The 21,429-nt window shown below is 38.1% G+C and overlaps 1 protein-coding gene across 1 annotated transcript; it reads right to left on the bottom strand.

The window, feature by feature from the left end:
* Positions 1–317: 317 nt before the first annotated feature.
* DDX1 (DEAD-box helicase 1) lies at positions 318–20,305 on the bottom strand. Its single transcript, XM_009562859.2, has 26 exons — positions 20,216–20,305; positions 17,693–17,744; positions 16,661–16,724; positions 15,904–15,933; positions 15,556–15,652; positions 14,286–14,333; positions 14,052–14,135; positions 13,059–13,142; positions 12,560–12,636; positions 11,234–11,306; positions 11,077–11,153; positions 10,167–10,281; positions 9,527–9,665; positions 8,355–8,415; positions 7,569–7,667; positions 6,780–6,869; positions 6,021–6,209; positions 4,852–4,903; positions 4,268–4,414; positions 3,448–3,539; positions 2,805–2,877; positions 2,274–2,346; positions 2,107–2,149; positions 1,786–1,881; positions 953–1,073; positions 318–643 (listed from the first exon to the last, which is right to left on the bottom strand). Exons 1-26 carry the CDS (start codon positions 20,229–20,231, stop codon positions 513–515), a joined length of 2,223 nt encoding a protein of 740 aa, XP_009561154.1. The 5' UTR covers positions 20,232–20,305; the 3' UTR covers positions 318–512.
* Positions 20,306–21,429: the final 1,124 nt, after the last annotated feature.

Genomic DNA, 21,429 nt, shown 5'->3' with positions numbered 1-21,429 from the left:
ATCCAAATGCACTTAATCTAGATTTAGGGGTTTAGGATAACCAAGAGCTTCAAATACATGCTTCAGAAAATTTAATTTTCTTCTTCAGTATCTTAAACAGCTGTCTGATTATAGATGCACCTCTAAAAAGCCAAGCATTAAAAATTACAGCTAGTTAAGTAATTTTAATATATATTGCAGAAAGAAAGGAATTAAACTCTCCTCCTCCCACACTTGCTTAACTATACTTGCATTTTCAGTAAATCAAAAAGCTATGTAAAGAATGATTCTGCAAATTAATCCTGAAAGCAAGGCAAAAGAAGACTAAAAGAAACAAGTCGAAGATGAAATGGTTTATTTTTCCAAGACAACAGCTAACAGAGCTAACAATGTTGAACACACCGTTCATCATGCAAGAAGTATAGTTAATTATAATCCTTTTCTAACTACTGCTACTCAGAGACGGTATGGGATTTTTGTATTTGCAGGGTAGAGCATTTATTAACTCAAGCCTTGTCTCAAGTGTGGTACAATCAGAATGTTCTGAACAGCTGGTTAGGAAGATAGCCAAGATGCAAGAAAGATGTCTGAGCCTCCTTTTCAAGGGCAGCCAACTCCTGTACTGTAGGTGCCAGAATATCCACATGGCCTTTATAAAGTCCACCTGCCAAAAGAGACCCAAACTAAATGAACGGTTCAAAGCCACTTTTCAGCACAACTAATAATGCTCAACCACAATCACACAGAAAGTTAAAGAAACTTTGTTAACTGGTTAAAAAAAGCAACACCAAAACCAAAACACAAGCATACACACACTTTGGTCACTTGCAACCCATAGACTGCACGTAGCATATGCAGCAGACAGCAAAGCACTGGCAGGTTTTTTTCATCTATCCTTCTGCAGATACACAGCAGACAACCAAGAAAGCAAGCAATGCATAGCAAGGTAATTCAAGAACAGCTCATTGCTTACCACCCAAAGTTCTTTTCTGGCCATATGTAACTTTCCCATCAAAATCATCTACTGGTACTTTTATGTCTGGTTCAACTTGGGCAATGGTGCAGTTTAAGTGTTCTTCAATCTCCCCCAGCAACTGAAAAAAACAAGTGTCATGAAGTACTCTTATGGTCCAAGACTTCAGTCAGACTAACGTTTGAACAGGCACGTTCAAGTATTTACTTGAACACACAGTTATTACTCAAATGGACTACCCAAGTTCATTTCCAATCTCAGTCTGTTTTTACCCTATGTAGAAACCTTTATTTTAAATACTGCCCTACTTATGTGAGTTGTGCTACTGTAAAATAAAGAGCTCACAGTCCAAGCGTGTGTGTGTGTGTGTGTGTGTACAATTCACCCTTCTTTAATGTAGAAATAAGGGAAGTACTGTGAATTTAACAAGCACTCATACTTGGTATACAAATTCCAATTAAAATGTACTTAAGTTACGCTACTTCCAGGTTAGAGGAGCAACAGTTCTGAGTTAGAATTTTACAACAAACCATGTGAACAAAAATGTGTAAATAAATATCCTTTAACTCTTAACATTTCATTAGGCAGACTCCAGAGAAGCTGAAAACAAGACTCCTACAGAATTGGCTGGGAATATTAAAATAAACCTTTATAAATAAAGAAATACCTTACAGAAAGTATAACATGAAGTTTTCTAATTTCTTCTTCAAATGGAATCAAAGGTTATAAACATTCCAAAACCATCTTGTACTTCAACTACCCAGCTAAAACAAGAACCATATCCCACAGTCTTTTAGAGGAATTAGAACATTCTGGTTAAGCAAAATGTTTACCTGCATCTCATTGTACCATATGGTACAACCTCCTTCTTCCTTCAGTCTAGTATTATAACACCCTTTTCCACGACTACTGCATACATGATACCAAACCTAGAAATGAAGGAAAACAACTTCTAAACTTTGTGAAATAGTTTAGAACATTAATTTTGATAAATTATAGCATAAAAAAGAATTCAGATATCTATATAAATTCCCTTTCAATTAAACAAGAATGAACAAGCAGTTTTCCAAAACAAGATAGTGGAGTCAAACACAAGCTGTGGATAGAGCTTCAGTAAATCACATCTGCTCGATTTTGATTTGGAGTATAATTACCTTTTCTTTCTCTTTTGCCACAAGGGAGATTGCCAAACCCATTCTGAAATATTAAGGGAGAAAGGAGAAAGAAAAAATTACTGAAATAACTATTGCCAACTTATGAAACAATATCAACAAAAAGAAAAATCAAGAAAACAAGGCAACTACTGTGAACACATCCATACCTCTCAGCTCTGCCTACTCTCCCAATTCGATGAACGTAGTTCTGTTTTTCATCAGGAAGTGTGACATTGATAACTGTGTAAGACACAGACAATCCACAGAGAACAACATTGTTTTAAAAATATACAAACGAAAATCACAGACCAGACACCTAAAATAAATGAGATTTTGATTGCTGTAACCCCTCTCCTTAGCTCACATACACACTTTATGTTCTATTATAGCAGTTACAGCTGTCATTACCCACACAACCTATACTTAATGCTTCCACTATAAAACTGCTTTCTCCATAATTAGTTTTTGACAGGAGTGGAAAAACAAATGAAGAATCCCAAACAATAAGGAACATCATCAAGTATTTGGGAAGGTATGTTGAAAAATCAAATTAAAAGTTACCTAGTTGAAGCCTTTAACATCTACAACTTTTTAAAATAAAGCTGTAAGTCAAATACATGCTTTAAACAGTTGACAGGACTGCAAATACACTGAAGCCATATGCAATTCAACAGCTTAGTTTAAAAGTTAGGTCTTACCATATGGAACACCATGAATATCAATTCCTCTAGCAGCAACGTCCGTGCAGATCAAGAAACGGACATCTCCTCTCTACAGAAACACAGTTGTAAATAAGCATTATGCTAAATAAACCAAACAAAATCTCAGGCAACAAAACAGTAGTCCTTTGCATTTACTTTACTTTGAACTGTCTCTGTACACTTCGGAACACCTCAAACAAAGCAGTGCATTAGTGCTTTTTGAACATGAACAGCTTGCTCAACTTACGCTCTTATTTCTTTCCCTGACAGAAGTATAAATCAATGAATGGCTTAATCAAAATCAAACTGTCTTAACATTTAAATACATTTTTTAATATTCCAGAACCAAAGACTTAAAAAAATTGTAACCTGCTACAGAGCTCCAATTTAGGTTTTATTTTTAAAAAAAGTTCCCTCAACAAAATTTCCTCAACCTATTCCCTCAACAAAAATTCAAAGGTCATATTGACTGACAGTATAGATTTCCACCTACAGGAACTGTGCCTCATGATTTGAGGAAGTGGGTGTCAAGAGCATTTGAACACAATTTAATTTAAATGAAGAACTAGGAACATAAATTAACATATGATTTCACATATCAGGAAGTGAGGGAAAAGCCTTCGAGAATCTGGTGCATCACCTTAAATCTTTCCAGGTTTTGCTTTCTTTCTTGAGGTTTTCTGTCACCATGAAGACAAACACATGAGAACTGATGCCCCTTCCTATCAGGGCCTGAAAGAATTAGTATGCATTAACAACATCACATACAAATTATGACACAACATCATAAAGAACTGGAAAAAAATACCTTTTGTGGGCAAAAGTCTCAACTCAGGGGCATTTCACTTTATTTATTATCAGTTAACATAAACTTCTTCTAATTATTAATACAGGCATTGGGGAAAAAACAAGACAATTAAATAAACACCTTTCTTCCCCCTCTTCAGAGTAGGTCTTGTGCAGGAATGTCTCCCCACTCCTTCCCAGTCTAAACTTCTCCCATTTCTTCAAATGAATATTCACTTTTCTGTCACATCCCCATTTCAGTGTCACGCTGTGCTTTCTCTCACACCTCTCCTTCCAATTCTCCTTATGTGTGTACTTTTGAACTCACACATTTCTTCCTGCCCCTAGCAACTGTCACTTTCTTATGGAAGTTCTGGTGGAGGCACTATGCACTCTTCCCATTGGTTCAAATTTTGGTGCACGATGGGCTGTTTCCAGCCATTTCAGAGCTGTCTGGAACAGGTACATGGCAGTTCATTGCCTCCTCCCACAAAGGGCATCCCTGCAGCTCCCTGCTACCAAACTCTGAATTTTATGCCCAGTCAGTATGTCAAAAAAATCTAAGCACAATGTTATTTGTGTGGTGTACGAATACTGGTGACCTCTATCATATTGTTTGGGCTCTGAAATAAGTAGGAAAGTAAGCAGAATAAGGTTTTCATTAAAAATATTACCTCCGCCCTGTTGGATGAAGTATTGCTCCATATTATCACAATCTAATTTAGTCCTGCAGAAAATAATGGCTTGGTCCATCTTGTGTTCTTTGATTGCCCGAACAGTGTACTCTCCTTTTAGAATTTTAATAGCTTCAGACCACATTTCTAAGTAAAAGTAAAGAAGTTACTTCTCAGTTTTTTTACAAAGTATGATGAGCCTTTGAATAGCATATATTTAAAGTTTACTCTAGCCTTTCAGCAGACAATTAGGCTTTTATTAGCAGAATAAGTGAGCCATATCTTCAGATTTTTCTCTCCCTCCCTCCTGCTCCAAGGTAATATAATACAGTAAGCACAGAACTACTTAGGAGTTTCAGGTTACTTATACACACCAGACATTTCTTATATATACACCTGCAAAACTTATAATCAAGTCTTTTTGTCCACCCCCTAATAACAGAAACACATTGCTATTTCTGCATTTTTGTAGTGAAGAGAAATCTGGAAGAACATGACTCAAGGTCATTATCTACTATAATTTAGCTTTAGCTCATAAAACTTAAGGATTTTCTCACGATCTAGTACTTAGTGTTGCTGATTACCTGGAGTGTTAGCACCAGGTCGTGTATTGTCTTTTGCATGTACTTCATCAGTCTAGGGAAAAAAACAAGGAAAGAATCAGCCCCCAACTCGTTAGTCCATACCACAGAAGAAATACTTAGTTCCAGTAATTTATAATTAACAATAAATTAAATAAAGTTTATAAGTAATCTCAGCATTCTGTTCTCCAACCAGATAAGCCTATTTACTTTTAGGTAAAGGAAAGGTCTTGAGTTTAAGCACTCAAAACTTGTTCATAAAAAATGACAAAAAAAATATTTATCTAGACAGTGGATAGAAAACACCTTTGTTCAAAGTGATGTATTAAAAGAAAAAAAACCCACCAAACCTGAAAACAATTTACTATAAACACAGCTAAATCATACACACACACACAGTTGTTACATACATTTTTCCCTTTGCTAGGCTGATTCAGATAGAAACCTAAATCCCAAGCTAAATATAACCATGCGAAAACTTAATGAAAAGGCAAAGGGAGGTTAAGACAACCTATTGACTTAACTGTGTAAGAGTTGTTAAGAATGAATCACAGAATTACTAGGTTGGAAAAGACCTCCAGGATCATCGAGTCCAACCATGAGGTAGAGTCCTAGGTTATTCAGAACTCAAAACCTAAAGACTTCAACAACCACCACCACCTTCTCACATTTGTAAGTGTCAGGTTAACATAGAATTTAAACTAGAGTCTCATACATAGTCTAAGATTAAATCCATTCCTCTAAAATACTGTCCACCTCATAGGTTAAAGACCTAACTACCTTACACAATGATTTATGTTGGAAGATTTACAGTCTCCTGATCAATCAGAAGAGACAGGTATCAACTACAGTTGGGTCACAGATCATTAGCTGTGAAATGATTGACAGGGCAGCACAGTGCCGTTGTTCTCCAGTACAAGCTAGGATGTTACTCTACCAAGAACTTCCTCAATCATGTTTGTAAGACTGAGCCGTTCAGAAATAAGTTTTATGGTACCACCAATATCTTGATGTGATTACCATGGAACAAACCATTTCAGATACACTAAGCGGTTTCAATAGCTGGCAAAGACCCTACAATATTAGGCCCCAATTCTGCAGGTTAAATAAAATAACATGTAAATAAGTAATCATGGGCAAATAATCTTATTTTTCACTTATAGACTACTTACTCTGATATGATTCTTGCCGAGCCTTTCCCAGAGTTTGTCAGCTTTGGGATTTACAGGCACAACTACATGATGCACAGTTTCAGGAACAGAATCTTCTCCTTTCAAATCAACCCAGGTGGGAAAATGCATGATCTTTTCAGATAGTTTTTTCACGTCAAAAGAATGAAGTGTTGCAGAGCAGACAATCACCTGAGAAGAATAAAGCCATATGGGTATCACCGAAGACTGGATTCTCCCAGCAAAAAGAGGTGACAGTAGAACTGGAAGAATGTTATGTAGCCGAATAGCACAACAAAGAGTCCCTAACTGGCTTTATAAGGAAGCTGATGAGAACTAAGTCACAAAATAAGTTACCTAAATATTCTCTTACAAAACCCAAATCATTTAAAAGGAAGAAAACAAAACTACTGAGTGCTGATGAATCAATATTATTAGAGTATAAGAAATTGTAATGTACCTAGTCACTCATTTTGCAGATATGTTTACACCTAAATAACTCAAACATGGCTAAACACTGGGCTTCAAGATCTAGGATCCTAAAAATACATATTCATATGCAATTACTGAACCCAATGAACAAGCGTTAGCTTTGGACAAGACATTTAACAAACTCCACTTCAAAGCAGCATACTCCTTGCATTGTAATAGTTAACAACTGAAAGTGGTGTATAGCACACAAAACCCCGAATGAACAAACCAAAAAAAAACCAAACCAAGAATACCACCAAAAAAACTTCAAACCACGAATAAATTTCACACCTGAAGTCTCTTTCCATCTGAAGTTATCTGAGGAATTTGGCTGTGGATTCTGTTTATGAAATCTGAATAACCTTGGAGGAGAAGGCCATCCTACATGGGAATAAAAAGAAATAAAGCTTCAATTCTTATTTCTCATTGCTCAGTCTACACGCTTGAGTTTAATAAGGAATACATTTGTAGTCTCAGAAATTCTCTCTTAATTAGCTGGACAGGTCAATGCCTGTGTAGGACATTATTACTAAAGGAGGAAGAAAATGTGAAAATTTGGAGTGTTCACAAGCACAGCTGCTGTGGTTCACAAGAAACTGAACATCTGTCTCAGCAGGCACATCGCTAATTCCCCAAGGCATTCCACCTTTGTGAATATTCCGTTGTACTGTAACGGATCAGAAAGAGGTACTCACTTCACAGCATACTGACTACAACATTCATTGGCTTCAAGACCTGCTGGGCAATCAGGAATGCTTATCTCATATTTGTGCTTTCAAGTTCCGTCTACAATGACACAGACAGATTTCACTAGCTTGTGAACAGAGCCCAAAATATATTTCTCTACCAAAAATAATTAAAACAGCTTTGCCAGAGAGGCTATAAGGGGAAAAAAATACATAGTTACCACGGTTACAAAAACCCAAGATTAACCTAGAATAGCCTATCGGTAGCGCATTGCTGTTCTACTGAGGTACCAAATGCTACAGAACAATGAATGACATTTCATTAACTCTTTAGAGAAATGTCATATTGCATTTAACAACAGAACTTAAGTATCACTTATAGTCCTCTACATACAGCTTCATCCAGAACCAGGAATCTAACTTGAGATAAATTAAGCTTCCCCGTTGAGACCAGGTCATCGAGTCTTCCAGGAGTTCCAACAACAATATCCACCTGTGAAACACACAAGAGTATGAATCGGTCCTGTAACTACCTAGAGTCATTATAAGCTTTGTCTAAGTTTAAGATTACAAGAGTGTTACAAATATGATGCCCTATTTTCTATTAATTATAACTTCATCGAATCCTAGCGTAATCTGGGTTCAATGAGTCTCTTCAGGTCATCTGGTCTCCCACCATCACATGCAAATCAAGGACAAGTTCCAAGATGCTTTAGGTAGCTGCCCAATAAAATTTTCAGTATGTTCAAAGATAGAGGATACAACCTCTCCGAGCAACCTGCATTTCAGTTCTATGCCCATTTCATTAACAGAATCTGTGTTACGCAGGAACCTTTCCCTTCTATGTAGTACTGATTTGCGGTGTAGGTTGACCTGATAATTACAGACCAGTTTTATTCACATAAACATGAAGCATAAGTTAACAGCAAAACCGTCTGTTTTGTAACTTACGAACAAATGGCAAGAAATACACCTTTATTTTAAAACTTCCAGAAGTACTCAGGCTTCAAAGGACTCTGACCAAGTACTATAAGCATTTCTATTGACAATTGCAAGGGAAGTAAAGCAACAAATAACAGACCAGTGCAACATGAACTTGCTATCAACTGCACTCCCTAGGAACATCACAAGTTATTCAGAACTCAAACTATCAAATGATACCAACAAAACTACAACTTACTCCTTGTTCCAGTATGGAGAGTTGATCTCTTGCAGCAACGCCACCAATAATCAACAGTTCCCTAAAATTACATGAAGATATTTAGACATTCACTAATAATTTACATTCAGAAAACATATTAGACATCTGGATGAAGACTGATTCTTTTTTTATTAGTTGACAATTAATAGCTTTGCAGAGAAATTTTAAGAACAGTAGAAAACGAAAAAAGTAATTTTAAAAATTCTTCCATTCACATGTAGTATATTGTATTCTAATTCAGGAAGTGAAAGTTTCCTTACTGAATTGTATTTGCATATGATTATTGCCGTTGTACTACATATCTTAACTAATTTTATCTTAAAAAAGAATTTGCTCTTTAAAAATTTCAAACAAAAGTTAGTTGAAGTTTCCTGCATTCTTGAAAGCCCAACATGCAAAAACAATGATAAACTAGATGAATCTCACATCGCATAGCTTGCCTCTCCCCATTGTACTCCCCTACAATTCTCATCAAAGCACTCTTGTAAACTGACTGCAGTTTAGAATATGGTGACAGTCATTTAAGTTTTATAAGCACAATTGAAAGAGGAAAAAGAACTTTATCCCAAAGTAGCTTGCAGATGATTCATTTCACAAATAATTGCATCCTCATGCTAATCACTGCAACATCTGTCTTGCAAGCACACTAATGTAAACAGAGACTCTGTAGTAACTGTTGGAGATAAAAATCAAACAAAATGAGGGCAGAGGGAGGTGGGGAGCACAGGAAGATGCTCAAAAACAAGGGCAGTAAGTGGAAGATTTGCTTTTCTGACTAAAAGCATTCTCATAGACCTTTGATAATCTGAATAAAAAAATCCAAATAGATCTGTCATTCCAGAAAGATGTAATCTATAGATCTGTCACACCAGAAAGATGTAATCCTTAGATCTGTCACACCAGAAAGATGTAATCCTTAGATCTGTCACACCAGAAAGATGTAATTCATAGATAAAACACATGAAAAAAACCTAAGTTGGCTGACCATAGCTGAAAAGACAGAAGGCTGGCTGGCAGCATGTATTACTGAGGCTATTACCAGTAGCAGCGCAGATTATGGTCTGCTGAGCTACAAAGCGGATCACACTCTGTTCCACTGCCCAAAGTCATGTCCATGTATAATACAACAAATACAACCGATGCACTATTACCTTAATTTGGGATTATCAACATATTTTTTGAACTGCTTCACATTGTTCAAGGTTTGTTCTGCCAGCTCCCTTGACGGTTCCACAATCAATGCTTTTGGAGCATTTGGGAGGTTCTGTGTTTGAACCACTTGTGCATTTCCTAAGTGAAAAACAATGCCATTGAGACAAACTACATTCCTATCCTAGAATTTTTTACTGTAATTTGGATATTCCAGTAATGATCTAAACCGCCATTATTTTAAATGCTCCAGTAAAGAGTGATTTCATTGCTCACTCAATTATGAATACCTTAATATTCAGATATTACAAGTGAATCTTGCCATGACAGTGGGTATGCCGGCCATGCAGCATAATTATACTGCAGAGCTTAAACACACACATTTATTTTTAAGATGACACCATTGAGTAACTTGGCTAGACTTCTCTTTTTATTTGATGCACTTCTAAATTCAAAATGTTAAATTATTTGTGGTTTAAAATGAAGAAAATATAGAATACTTAAAAAGCCACTAATATTGCTACCGGTAAGATCATAGTAAGACCTTAATTACAGCAGGAATGAAGGAATTGAAGTGATCAAAAGACGCTTTGTAACACAATCTGAATATAAAACTGAGAGAAGTATAAAAGTCTAACCTACCTGAGTGTTGAGATTTTACAACATTACCATCAGGAGCCTTGCAAAGACCTACATAGCCATCTTTTGGTGGAAACTTGAAATCTTCTTCACCAAAATTGAATTTTAATTCAGCATTCTAGATTTCAACAAAGTCGTGTCATACAGCCAGGCTCAAGAGACCATATAAAATAATAAACAATTTCATAATTCATTTCCCCATGAGAAACCAGCTAGGCAAGGAGGAGAAGAAGGTGTTGTTCTCTCCTATCTCACACATTTGCCCTCCCAAAGTAATCTAAAACCTGCCAGACATTTTGTGAATGGTTCTGTCTCTTAAAGCTCTTTTCTTGTACAAAGTATTCCCACATTTACAGATGCACAGAAACCTTTTTCAGAACTTTGTTGTCATTAAAAATGAATGGAACATCAGTTTTTAAAAAAAAACAAGGCAAACCATATTATTTTGGACTTGTCCTCTGACCATCTAAAACCTTTACTCAGCAAGAGATGATCTCAGAGACACAAACTCAGAAAGACATTAGTGTAATGTTAGAGTTGAGAATAAACAACAGGAATTGTGGCACTTTCAAGTAATTTGTATATATCTGTTGAATCCTAGTATACCAAAGCCGAAAACAAGCAAGATAGCACTGGTATTAAGAATTCGTTATTCATGCTATTCTACTCTTATAGTCAAGCTGAAGTATTTAAACTTGAATTTAAACATTCAATATTTAACTTGAATGGTACTCAAAGTTAACACACTCTGGTGACCCGCCCAGTAATGAAATACTAATAGACCAAAAGAAACAGGGAGCGTACAGGCACAACTACAATAATTGTAGGTGCTTAGGCAAATTTTGTCGATAATTAGTTACCAGAACTAGAACAGTTTTCATGATCTTACACATCTGTGATATTCCTAAATTACCTTCAGTACACAAGCTGCAAAAAGTGCTTGGTTCCTTATGTGTGGTGGGATTTCAAATGCAAGGCCAAGGTCCTTCCCTGAAAGCAGAGTTAGTTCATTGAGACTCCCCCAATATAAGCATCCCAATAAAATATCCAAGAAAGTGAATAAAACTTACCATTTTTGGAAAATTTTATTTGTCCTTTATCTAGGTCTAGATAACACCCAATTGTATCATGCATAGTGAATTCCTGTAACAAAAAGAAGTTTGTTAAGCTAATATTTGAGCGTTCAGTGTGTTACGAAAACCTAGTGCTGAAATTCTGTTCACTTCTGCAGTTTTCTCACTTCTCCCTACTAAGAGCTAATTTTTGAGAGAAATTAGTTCAATTTATGCCAATAAAATCCCCGTTAACAGCATGCATGTTTTTATTTGATTACAAATCTTCAGCAAACTGCCCAATTTACCTTAGATATTTAAATGTTTATTGCTCCTTTAAATTTACTTTAAAACCAAACACTTTGACAGTGATAAATTTAAGTCATTTACTTGGAAGTATTCTGCATTACGGAAAAGTACATTACTCATGCATTTATTAGTGAATGTAAAACTGAGCTTAGAGCACCAAACACAGTTAACAGAAACCCTGTATTTTGACCATATAACACTAACTTTTGAAGAAGATACTACATGTGTGTTATGTATACTTAAGTACTTCATTTAAATATCTCAAAATCTGTTCACTGTAAAGGCATTCAACAAAATCCGTATATTATAAAGTGCTTCTAATTTAACAGCTCAGAAGTCACTACAACAAAAAAGCTACAACACAATAGTCATGAAAGTTGTAAGTTTGATGGCACTGAGAGTTCACTAAATCACTTAAGATTCTGCTGTACTATTCATATTTGTATAAGTTATGCTTAGACATCTGAACTCTTGACTGGCACACTACACAAAACCCACCACAGATATTCCTCATAGACTTTCAAAGTGTCCACTGAGGTAACAGTTCTAATAGCAAATCCAACTCAATAGCCAGAAACAGAGCACAACTAACTACATCTTGTTAGCATGTAAGTGTTTTGAGATAGTAGAGTTGTTTGACTACTTCTAATTTAACTACTAGTGAACAGGATACAATGCCCTCACTTAGACATTCACCAGGGTATACAGGCAGGTTGATGTTGTTCAAACTAAGACTGAAATAAGTCAAGGAATAAATCCAAGAATCAGTAGACCTCTAGCCCATATCACACAGAAAATGTTTGTCTTCTAAATAAGAGTCAATATATTGCAGTCCAGCCACAATTGTAAGCCTTAAGCTGGTAATTACTTTTGTTAAATCTAATATGCTTTTACCAAATAACACTCCAATGTTTCACAGCCCAGTGATCTTTTCTAAAAGTCAGCACTACTATGAAAGGTAGTTGAGTGTTACAGCACAGAACCAACATGCAAAACTTTTAATAATGTTTCTAACAACAACCAATTCAAACTTACCTCACCATAGCTATCAAATTGCTTGTTGTGAGATTTCTTACCAGTGCCACCAAAGCCAAAGCCAAATTTATCAGTGCCTGAAGACAAGACAAAGTATAGCTTTGTACCTTTTGGTTGACAGGTTACGTTTTCTTCTATCAGCAAGTGAAACTTCTAATGCTACCATTTAAAGAAATAATACACAGTGCTATGTAAAGACTTTTAGCTTTGATTTTTGCAAAAATATAGCAGTATTTTTGTAACAGTACATTTACTGATCTTACTAGCCCCCAGTCATCTTCATTAAAAAATTTAAATAAAAGCGAGAAAGTCACAACAGACAAGAAACATTGCCACTGCCTAAGCAGATTTTCTCTTAAAAGGAAGAGCAACAAAAAGTTTTCAACTCCCTGATACACTGTGCTTCCCAGGTAGCCCACTCTCTGCAAGATCAGTCAAGACAACAGGCTTTCCATGTGAACACAAGATCTGTCTACTAGATTCTTTGAATAAAACTCACCCAAATCTAGTGAAGCCTGCATAGTAGACCAGCCAACTCTGCACAAGCCCTGGTCATGACAGGAAACTTCATAGTAGTATTTTCCTTTAAAAGAGAAAGAAAAGAAGAAAAAAAGCACTTAAATTTCACTTTCATCTGTGAAAGTGGTTCAGTTTGGCTACTTCCAAGACCATGCAAGTCCAACATTTCCACCACTGCTGAGAGCATCATAAAATCCCCTTATTATGTTAGCATGAAAAAGTTCTGTAGGCACCTGTGTATGCCTGTAATGGCAAAAGATTATCAGAGAGCAGCTGGCAAAAGAGAAAAAGTACATGCAAACAGGTAGTATACGAAAGGCTCCAAAGCAGTGATAAGCTAGAGAGCAGGGGTTCTATGGAATCCACAAGAACTGATAAACTCAGAATACCAGGGGTTTGCTGAAACACTGCAAGACTACCAGCATGCAACCACATCAACAACTGGTTCCGCAATGAGCCACATCCAACTGCTTTCCATGAACAGACAGACTACTGGATTATCTGCATGTTTGATGAAACAAGACTGTTTGAGAATGTTTCTGAATACTCAGCTAGAGCCACTGGAGTACCAGTAGGACTCTGCTTCTGAGTAGAGTCACAGCTGGAACAACCACATAATCATGAAATTTGTGCATGCATGTCTGTGTGAAGTGTGCAAGGAAACAACTGAAAATGTGCGAGTAGCTATTTCCTATTAGTAACGCCTTAATAAAATGTGTTGTAATAAATATCAGTTATGATTGCCTCCTCTGACTCAATCCCCTATGAGGGAAAAGGTAATTTACAATATAAGGAGAGCAAAGCCAGGGTATTAGTCAGTGCAAAGTCTTCAGCTAGCAGTGAATTGAGTAATGGCACATTTGCTCAGACGGACAGTCAATTTTAAATGCAACCACCTATGCTTACAATGGGTGACAAGCATGCAATTCAGTCATAATTTCTAGAAGAGACTTCAAAATAATTTTATATCTACCTTTAGTTACGCCTCTAGTTGCTCTGCATCCATGCCACTCTTTTACCTCTCTGCTTTGACAACACAAACCATCCGATCCAATTGCTGAAAATTATAAGACAGCTTTAGTTAAAAAAAATTGCTTCTCTGCTTGTAAAAGACACATTTTCATGCATACTTCCTTCTAGTTTATTCTTTTTGCCACCAAAAATACATTTTCAAGTGAACATTTAAAGCAGCATTAGGACAACTCACCAAAAGCTGATCCTCTATCATATGGGTTCATTTGCCATTTATTGAGCACTAGATTTGAAAGACAGCAACAGAAAAAGCATTAAACCAACAAGGTCAGCCTGGAAAACTCAAATAGGAAGTTTACACTGGCTTTACAGTGATTAGCTTAATTTTCTGGGGAGACAGCTTTCTTGCAATGGAAAACATACAAAGTCAAAATGAAGGTCTACAACTTGAAGAAGGGGCATACATGCATAACGCAAAGGCATTCTATGAAAGTTCACATTATTCCATTAAGGAGAGCACAGATTACGTTACTTAAAAATAAAACTGAAAACAATGAAGACATTTATAAAATACGCCAGAATTCCACAGAATCACAATCAAAGTCAGCCATATAGTATCCAAAACTACATTAAGAGCAATAAATTTTAAAGGCATTTGCTATTTCTGTTCCAAGTTTACATGAAGATATTTTTCAGTTAAAAAGTCATTACTGAAGAGCTAAGATACACGCACATATAGCACATAAAGCTTCTGACTTCACGTTTCATAAGCCTCATAACGTGCTGCAATGCAGTCTAGACGTTCCCCAATGTAAAGACTTTTTTGTAAAAAATGCTATTTCGCTTATGATTACTAAGTGTATTTACACTACAGTCCTTAAAAAAAAAAGTCAGTTCTGTGTCTACTAGTTTAAATCTGCAGCAACTCAAGACAATGCTATTTAGCTTCCAAATCTAGTTAGGTGTCAAAAGGAATGCAACAGCTTTACTCAGCACAGTAGAACTGAAATACACACTACAGTGCTAACCCAGCCACAGAAAAATAAGTTTGAGCCTAGAAGAGCTTTCTGCTCAAGCTCACTTAAGAGGCCCAAACCAGCTGTGTGGTGTCACTGCTGAAGTCTCATTCACCCCTGCAACTAGAAGATTTATTTTTAACCTTTTTTTAAGCTGGGCACTACCACCACTTCACATCCTGCAAAGCATTAAACTAGTATGCCTTTCAGGACCCTAAAGAGTGGTATGGATCAGACAGCCTTAAGCTGAAGACAATGTGCATTTCTAAGAGACTGAAGTCAAATGCATCCCAGTTCTTTTCATTACTCCACCAGTAAATTTATATTCAATATTTTATAACATCTGGTGTAATGATATTCTATTCACTTATCCTAAATTAAGAGAAAAATACTTGTCTGCTGCTAGGTTAACTTTATTTTGGGAGGTGAAGGAATGGACGTGAAAGAACAGTGTTCCAAACTTCAGAAGTGCAGCATATAGATACTTACCTGCCCCACCAGTTTTAATAGTTGCTTTCCCTTTCTTGCCTTCCATCTGGTCCTTCAACGTTTCATAAACAATCTGGATAACTGGAATGCTAAAAGCCTGGAATGGAAAGTTATTTTCATTCCACAATTTCTGTGGCTATTTCCAGATACACAGTCAGCCCAGTTTTCAGGTGCAACACTCAGGACCAGAAACATTTTAAAATACACCTACACATTTATTTTTAAAGACTACTAATAATACCACTTAAATACATACACAAACACATATACATTCTCTCTGTATATATAAGCAGACCCCCCCAGCCCCTCACCACTTAAAGTCTTTTACTTTCAGATTTGATTACTTACACCAGTTTTTCCACTCCCAGTTTCAGCAGCCTATAGGAAGAAAAATTTAAGAGTTTAACCAGAGTGGCAACTTACACTGCAAGGACTGTTCTGCAGTTCTATTTTAATAAACCATAAACTAAGTTTACTTTTACTTCTGCACAATACAGAAAATTTTAAGAAAGTAATGCCACTGCTTCACACTAATTAGATGCAAATACAAACATAGAAAGCCTTTACAATACATTTCAAAAAAAAAGAAAAAAACAAAAGCTCCCAGAGCCCACCAGAAAAACTACCTATGTATGTCTGATTTCTGGAGGTGCTACAGAAGACTATAGAATGCGTTACTTTGGTTATGGAATCAAGAACACAGAGATCCATGCCTTGATGAACAAGGCATACTAATCTGGTATCTTCAAGATTATCAGCAGGGAAGCATTTTTTTAAGCAGCATCAGTCATACTCCATGAAAATCTGTGTCAGGTATTTACCACAAAAAGAAGAATAGATGAAATCAGATAGCTCTCATTCATGTGTCATTGCCTGTCAAGTAGTCAAAAAATAAAGTCTAAAAAGAATGAATTTCATCTGCAAGAACAGTTGGAAACACACCAGGAACACAAAGACGGTTTTAGCTGAAGAATATGCTTTCTACTGAAGAAAGACAGGAGACCTAACCTAACTATGGACCCTTCCTGAATGAAGGGAATTGACTGCACAAACAGCAACTAAAAGATAAAGACTTTCTAGGAATAAGGCCATCCTGCATACATACCATAAGCACATCACCACCTCCCAGGATCAGTGGGATGGATTCTGCTTGGATATCTGTAGGAAGACTACAGGAAAGAATGCATTAAAATAAATTGATGCTATCAGTAGAAAAAAAAGGATTTTTGCTTATATAAAAACTCACAGAAACCACAGTCATCTGCAAGATAGGAAATAGCAAGTAAATATTATTCTTCCTGGCTTGCAGTTAAGGAAGCTAAAAAGATTCCATTTACAAGGAGAGCTTGGAACAGCAGATGTATCTTGACAGGAAGTGACTAGAGGATGCAGTGAATTCAGCTGCATCCTGACAAGAGGGCTACATCTCGTATCACTCTGCTAAACTGTAAGAGAAACAGACTAATTCTATTCCCCATTTTCCTTTCTTCAAGTGAGTTTTACTTTTAAAGCCACTCACACAGCCCTTGTTTACAAGTTTCCTATTCAAAATGGGAAAAGAAAGTAAAGATAATTAAATGTAAGCAGCATTTTCATAGATAATCACAGAAAATTAATAACATGAATATGAACAAAGAACTAAATAGACTAAGATTGTCCACACTTGATAATGTTCTGAATGACAATTCAAAACAAGCCCTGGAGTCAAACACATTAGCTAAACAAGTAACTAAAACCAGGAAGAATAAATCTTATACAAGACCAACACACAACTCTGAAGAACACAAATTCAGACCACAGTCTGGAAAACACTACTAAATCCATTCAATCATGTGACAGCATTTCATCCAAAAATTCCACAATACATAAAAAACAAACTAGAAGCACAGAGACTTTAATCAAATGACACTGAAATATAAGCTGTCGCACTTCTCTTGTCCAAGTTTAATCGCTACCACTGCAGTCACGATTTGTGTTCTTCAGTCATCCACACTAAAAAGAAGTGCATGAGACATAGCAACAGCTGTAGGAAGACACGTATCTGCTCAACGTGACAATAGCGGCATTTTAAGAAGCACATCTTACATTGCTGAAAAGCAAATTACATTTTGCCAGGCCCAAATACATGGTTACTTACAGCCAGTCCATCTCCTCCACTGCTTGAGCTATTTCAGGCATAACACCCATTTCTGCAAGACAAGAAAAAAGGAACAAGAGATGTTATTTACCCAACATAGCCTAAAACCAGGCAAAAATAAAAAGCATTCTTTTAGGCAGTAGCACCCGGAGCCTTCTCTTTAGAACTCAAAAGACAGATAAGAAACATACTCCCTTCCCCTCATAGTTTCAACAGTTGTCTCCACTTACAGTGGTGTAAGCCAGGCATATACCAGGCAGAGCAGGTGCTGATGAAGCAGCAAAGCAAACACTGAGAACCGAGTACCACTTCAAGGGCAAGGCACTACTTATCTTAGCATATTTAAGGAAACTGCCTATGTGAACAACTGGGAAAACTTTGTTAATCATAAATATCCTGACTTTCTCCACAGTTCGCAAGATAAACAGTAATTTTTTTTTTTTAAAGGACACATAAGGACTCAAATTTGAGACACTGAAATTTATTATCATCAAATCTTGCCTTACAATCTTACAGCACATACATGAGCTAGACAATGAGTTGATTTTCATACAGTTAGTAATCACATCTAGCTTTGAAAGTTTTTTTCCTTAGATACCCCTTCTAGCAAACCCATATCAAGATCTGATGATTGTACCTCAGACACAAGTTAAATATGAAGCCACATCATAACATCTTTATGTTTATAAACAACTACTCGATATTTAAGGAAAAAAAAACACCAAACACTACCAAAACCATTGCAGCTATTCAATAAAAACAAGAGGAAAGTAGATTTGTCAATCTAAATGACGGTACTGAACCATTGAAACACATCCATAGCACTACTCTAAATCAATTTCTTTAAATATAAAAATGCACCTTTCTGAAAGGAAGTTTTACTTGTTAGCCTTTGCACTACCACATGTTGGATTTCACATGTACACACACAGAGAGCTGAGCTGACACATATGGATGTGCAGCCAAAAATTATTCTTGCATTTACTATAATACAAATGCTATAAGGAACATATTTTATTTGTTACATGACTTCACAAAGCTTTAATATTTTGAAGTGTTAGCCTGTACTCCTACAAAACTAGATAATCCACAGAAGCAAAAAGGCTTTTTCCATAGCAATAAAAATAGCTATTAGTTGCAAATTATACACAAATCCCTACATTATTTCTTCCACTTCTAATACACTTCCAAATCACATCGTTTAATTCAATACACAGTACAAGGGTGTAACCCAACAATGGAACTATGACATTTTCCTCAACAATCAAATGAATCCAACTGTCTAGCACCTAAAGTCATCTCTAGATCTATGAAAGAAGCTTCAGCATTTTCTCTCATGATTACAGAATTAATTTAAAATAAGTAAATTAAAAACTTCACTTACATTAAAACTTTACAGCAACTTAATGTTGTTCACATGTATGTGCGTATATGTGCATAGCGGGACAAACACCAATGTTTCCCCCTTCAGCAGTGTGTTTTTAGATTAAAGTCTACAAATATATTTCAAACTCTACCGAACAGAGCTATGCTTATAAAACCCAGTTATTATCCACTGGAACATCGGGAGCAGTTATGATAAGCCTTCTCTTACATAAACTAGCCAGCCTGAGGAACATGCGGGACTTTTAGGTAGCCTCATTTGCTGGATACATGTGTATGACGGAATTATAGAATCATTTGGCTGGAAAAGACCTTTGAGGTCATTGAGTCTAACCATACTTCTCCACTACAAAATCATATCTCTAAGCACTTCATCCACCCATCTTTTAAATATCTCCAGGCATGGCGACTCAACCACCTCCCTGGACTGTTATTCCAGCGCTTGATAACCCTTTTGGTGAAGAAATTGTCCCTCATGTCCAAACTGAACCTCCCCTGGAGGAGCTTGAGGCCATTCCCTCCCATCCCATCCCATCGCCTGTCACCTGGGAGAAGAGACCAGCACCCACCTCACTACAATCCTCCTGTCAGGCAGTTGTAGGCAGTGATAAGGTCTCCTTTCAGGCTCCTTTTATCTAGGCTAAACAACCCCAGTTCCCTCCGCCGCTCCTCATAAGACCTATTCTCCAGCCCCTTCACCAGTTTTGTCGCCCTTCTCTGGGCACGTTCCAGGACCTCAATGTTTTTCTTGCCGTGAGGAGCCCAAAACTGAACACAGTATTCGAGATGCGGCCTCATCAGTGTATACAGGGTGAGTACACACTGGTGAGCACAGGGGCCCAACCACTGTCCTGGCCCAGCTGGAAACGCTGTTTCGGATACTGCACTAAACCCTTTCGAAAGGCCCTTCTGCAGCCCCGCAAAAGCCCCTTAGGGCGGGACGAGCACCCGCACCCCCACAGGCCTTTAAGCGTCCTACATGTAAACCCCGCGCCCAGGGCGGGCCGGAGGAGCCGCGCTCGCTGCTGCCCTGCCCGCTGTGGGGAGCCCGGGATCCGCCACCCCGGCAAAGCGCCGGCAGCTCCAGAGGGAAGAGGCTCCCACTGCCGACGCTCCCCCGCCCGCCGCCGCGCCACATACCCGAGAACGCCGCCATCTTCGCCGCGCCAGCACAGCCGCGCGGGGACACCCGCCGGGCGCACGCGCGGGGCCGCGGCTTTAGGGCCCCGGGTGGGGACAGGAGGCGCCGCACCGAGCATTCCGGCCCCGGTGGGGTTCAGGGAATCTCATAGTGTCCCGCATTGGAAGGGGCACACGAGGGTCTGAGAATAATGGAATGGGTTGGGTTGGAAGGGACCTCAAAGTCCATGTAGTTCCAAACCCCCTGCCATAGACAGGGACACCTCCCACCAGACTAGGCTGCTCAAAGCCCCATCCAACCTGGTCTTGAACACCTCCGGGATGGGGCAGCTGCAACTTCTCTAGACAACTTGTGTCAGTGTCTCACTATTCTCATAGTGTAGAATTTCTTCCTAATGTCTAGTCCAAATCTTCCCCCTTCCAATTCATAGCCATCCCCTCTCGTCCTATCGCTACATGCCCTTGTAAGAAGTCCCTCAGCTTCTCGAGGCTAAACAACTCCAGCTCTCTCAGCCTGTCCTCATAGCAGAGGTGCTCCAGCCCTCTGATCATCTTTGTAGCCCTCCTCCGGACCCGTTCCAACAGTTTGATATCCTGCTTATGCTGAAGATTCCGGAACTGGACAGAATACTCCAGGTGGGGTCTCAAGAGCAGAGCAGAGGGGCAGCATCACCTTCCTCAATCTGCTGCCCACGCTTCTTTTGGTGCAGCCCAAGATACGGTTGGCCTTCTGGGCTGCAAGCATGCATTGCTGGCTCACGTCGAGCTTCTCATCAATTGGCACCCCAAGTCCTTCTCTGCAGGGCAGCTCTATATCACACCATCCCCCATCCTGTATTGAAACCATGGATTGCCCCGACCCCGGTGCAGGACCTTGCACTCAGCCTCATTCACCCTCAAGAGGTTTACACAGGCTCACTTCTCCAGCCTGTCTTGGTCCCTCTGGGTGACATCCCATCCTTCTGGTGTGACAGGTGCACCACCAGCTTGGTGTCATCTGCAAACTTGCTGAGGGTGCCCTTGATCTCACTGTCTATATCATTGATAAACATATTAAACAGCAGCGGGCCCAATACGGATCCCTGAGGGCCACCACTTGTCACAAATCTCCATCTGGACATCAAGCTGTGAACCACTACTCTCTGAATGCCACCATCCAACCAATTTCTTATCCAAGGATCATTGAGTCCAACTCTTGTCCCTACGTGGGTCTG

This window comes from Cuculus canorus, chromosome 3 (assembly GCF_017976375.1).
Source record: "Cuculus canorus isolate bCucCan1 chromosome 3, bCucCan1.pri, whole genome shotgun sequence".
Lineage (NCBI taxonomy): Eukaryota > Metazoa > Chordata > Aves > Cuculiformes > Cuculidae > Cuculus > Cuculus canorus.
This window is presented reverse-complemented; position numbering and strand designations above follow the sequence as displayed.

Excerpts from the sequence above, each read along its gene's own strand:
- DDX1 (XM_009562859.2), bottom strand. Across the intron at positions 13,143-14,051 it reads AACTAGAGGCGTAACTAAAG|GAAAATACTACTATGAAGTT; the intron begins GTAGATATAAAA and ends TCTCTTTTAAAG. Across the intron at positions 10,282-11,076 it reads TTGCAGCTTGTGTACTGAAG|AATGCTGAATTAAAATTCAA; the intron begins GTAATTTAGGAA and ends GTTGAAATCTAG.